The sequence below is a fragment of the Amphimedon queenslandica genome, unplaced genomic scaffold (assembly GCF_000090795.2).
Source record: "Amphimedon queenslandica unplaced genomic scaffold, v1.1 AMPQUscaffold_13444, whole genome shotgun sequence".
Taxonomy (NCBI): Eukaryota; Metazoa; Porifera; class Demospongiae; order Haplosclerida; family Niphatidae; genus Amphimedon; species Amphimedon queenslandica.
The window spans coordinates 136172-139746 of record NW_003546320.1 but is presented as its reverse complement, the minus strand read 5'-3'; the positions used below and the strand labels follow the sequence as shown (position 1 = coordinate 139746).

The following is a 3575-nucleotide window of genomic DNA, read 5'->3' as shown; positions in this document are numbered from 1 at the left end:
AAATTAATTTGACAAATTTAAATTTTGACTGTATATACTAGCTCTGTTTAGCTCTTAATACTTGAAAAATACCTCTCAGCTGCTTTCTTGCACGCATAGCTGAGATATCCAGCCTTGAAGTTGCTAATATTTCAATGCAGAAACTTGCTAATGTTCCCCCATGTATGTCATCGCGTGACCACGCCCACAACCGGAAGTTATTTTGGCAAAATGGCTGCAAGGCAAGAAATTGCAACTTTTGACCCAAGATTTAGTATGGAAACAGTACTTTTTGATAATTTTACTTATTTTTCCTATGATTTTTTCTTTATTACCAACTTATTTCTGCAAAAAAAGTTTTTGGGTTGAGTTACCCTTTAAATTACTGCTATTACATTACAAGGCATGCCAATAAAGGATCATTTCCCCCTATAAAGGAATGGAGTTATCTACATCTATTCCTCTTATGACGTCAGGTTTAGCCACACCCACCGACAGGAAGTAATATTGAAGGAAGCAAAAATGAGTATTTTTGAAGGCTCTTATCTCAGTGAGTAATTTTTTTTTGAATAATGGGAGTTGGAACACATCATTATTATGATCATGCAAACACATTAAGCCAATAAAAAATACCCCCAAAATTCACAGAACTTACCCTTTAAGATAAATAAAAAGAATCCTGACAAAATCAGAACATGTGGTAAGGACAGTTTTAATGATGACTAAGTGTAGACTACTTTAGGTACTATTTCTCCCAATAATTATTTATTTTCGAAATTAGAGTGCCGAATTTTTAGAGAAATTATGGTACGCTAATAATGTAGCAATAAAGCAACAAAAGTCAATTCAGGATAGTCATGCAAAACAAATATTAATTTTATATACCGATTACCCAGCAATAATCTTTTACCACTATGCCTTAGAAATGGAACAATGATAACAGATATTGCCATAAGGGTAACTATCTACAACTTATTTTGAAATAAACTATACAAATATTACAATGATACAAAGCATTATATAAATCATACCTTTTAAAAATCTTTGTGCTCCATCAAGACATTCAGGAGACAACTCATTGTCACCAAAGGATCCCAAAAGCTCACTTACAAGTAAATCTGCCTAAAGTGAAAAACATGGTCATAATTAGAATGTCACACTTTGCATTGGTAAGTACTAAGCCAGCTGATTCTCTTTTAGCAATTGAATCATCCTAATTCTCTACAGTGAAACATTTTGCAAATGTGCATTGCTAAAAGTTTTAAAAATAACCAGCAAACCATGCATGGCTATAAAGGTGCAGTCTTGTAGAAATTTTTCCCACAACAAAACAAAAGCACAAAGTTTGCAAAGTATTGCAAGGTTAAATTAGTAAACTGTCTTGGTCTAAAACAATGTACAGTGAAACCTCCGAAGAGCGGACACTTTGGGAAGTCAGCTATTGTCCTTTATTCAGAGGTTGTCCTCTTCTCAGAGGTTGTGTTGTGACCTCCCCCTGTTTCAGAGATCAGGTTTAGGTCAAGCATTAAGCTATAGCTACTGTATAATCTATAAATACTAGGCCTAGCATCATTATTATACTATAATAACTGTTCTGAGTGTTCTTATTAATTTAATGATTACTATTAATTAATTTAATGATTACTATTAACTTTAATATTGAGGGTGTGGCTTTCTATATTTCCGGAAATGTCCGTTTACAGAGGCAAAATCACATGTTTAGAAGCTTCTTTGTGCTTGTAAAACTGTCCGCTGTCCGGAGTTTAGAAGTGGTCGCTTCTGGGAGGTTGCTAATGTACAGTACGATGGGATATTTTCATCGGTGACTGCAGGTTTGTCCGCTCTAGAGAGTGTGTCCGCTTCTCGGACTGTCCGCTATCGGAGGTTTGACTGTATATGTTAGCCCAAATGAACCAAGCTTGTACTTTTAGGTAGCGATGTACCAATATGGCTTTTTTTCATATTTACAGATACAGCCAATTTCATGCCAATGCCCTAGCCAACAAGAACATAAAAATTTTTGAAAAAAAACAAAATGAAGTAGAATTCTTTTAGAGCCAAATTGTAAAAAAAGTAATGGAAACAAGGACAAGTAGGATTCTAAACAACCAAAATCCAAAATGAAAATCCTACTCTCGTGACACAAATTCTACTCTACATTGCATTTTCAATATTATTATGTGAGTAATTACAGATTACCTTGCCATGTAGAGTAGAATTTGCTTCACAAGATTACGACTTTCGTTTTGGATTTTTGTTCGCATGGATAGTCAGTCATTTAGAATCCCACTTGTCCTTGTTTCCATTACTTTTTTACAAACTTGTTCTACAAGAATCCTACTCCATCTTGTTTCTTTTTAATTTTTTTGTTCTTGTTTGTGTTAATTTTTTATAACATTTCTATAATTTGTTCAAAATAATGTTCCATTGCCAATGTTGTACTTGTTAATTATTACACAAACAATATTGACGACAAAGGAATGCACCTTATTCAATGAAATTTTTCTAATTAATGCGCACCTGAGTTGGTGGTAAAATGGCGGATTTTTATAGGAGGGACAGGCTGAACAATCTTCTCTTTTATCCAGCCACTCTTGCTTTGAGAACCACTTTGAGCTGTCTTTTTGTTTTAGTGTACTCTGTTTATCTATTCTGTAAGCTCTTTGGTTGCTGTTTTGGCTTTTATAGCATTTTATCATAGGAATATTCTCACCCACGGGCAATTGCCGTTTTTCTAAATTTGGCTTTAAGGAGCCAGGGCGCTTGCCCCTCCATTGCTATGAAGACAGAAGTGTATTCAGCTGAGTCCTATGACTAGTGTCTATTATCAGACTTAGTCTCAGTCCATCAGGACAAGGTACAGTGGAATAACTCACTCAGTTGTCATGTTGCAGCTCAAGTGTGGATGATTATGACCATCTTTTCTCTTCTTAAAACTACAGGATTGGTCTTTTATAGATAGTTTAGGGATGCAAGAGCTTATTCTTTATCTGTAAACCTCACTGGTTCCACTGTAGGAACACCTCATGTCATATTAAAGTGCTTGTCGCCATCCATATACTTGCAGAAAGGAATTCCCATATAGAAATTCCAAGGTTGTTACAACTGGGTCACAACCTTGCAAAGTTGTAGCCACCTAGTAACAACCTTGTATAAAAGTGATAAAGTTGTGAGCAACCTAGTGACAACCTTGTAGGAAAGTGATAAAGTTGTGACTAACATGTAAGAAAAATAACAACCTTGTGACAAGGTTGTCTGAAGGTTGACAGGAAACTGGGGTTTCATTAAGTGTGCCCCACGATGATATGAAGCTATTGCTACCATATATAAAGGGACCATTGACCAGCATTTATACAAGTCAATAAAGATAACACTAATACACATCCACATTTTTATACATTAGCTACATGTATCATAGATACATTACAAGTATCTAGAAATCATTTGAAACTATATGGGATTAAGATGTCAATAATAATAATGTGTTGATAGTCTTTAAGATTATAGTTATTCTATTAAATTCATTGTACATTGTGAGAAGGTTGTGACAAGGTTGTGACAAGCCAAAAAACGTGTCAAATCCAAGGTTTTTACAA

The 3575-nt window shown here is 34.7% G+C and overlaps 1 protein-coding gene across 1 annotated transcript in view; it reads right to left on the bottom strand.

Moving 5' to 3' along the window:
• LOC100639403 (protein arginine N-methyltransferase 5-like) overlaps positions 1-3575 on the bottom strand; it is a 45576-nt gene that overhangs the window by 15914 nt on the left and 26087 nt on the right. The window contains exon 14 of the mRNA XM_019995465.1: positions 1011-1101. Coding sequence (XP_019851024.1) covers positions 1011-1101 — 91 coding nt within the window. The remainder of the gene's footprint in view (positions 1-1010; positions 1102-3575) is intronic.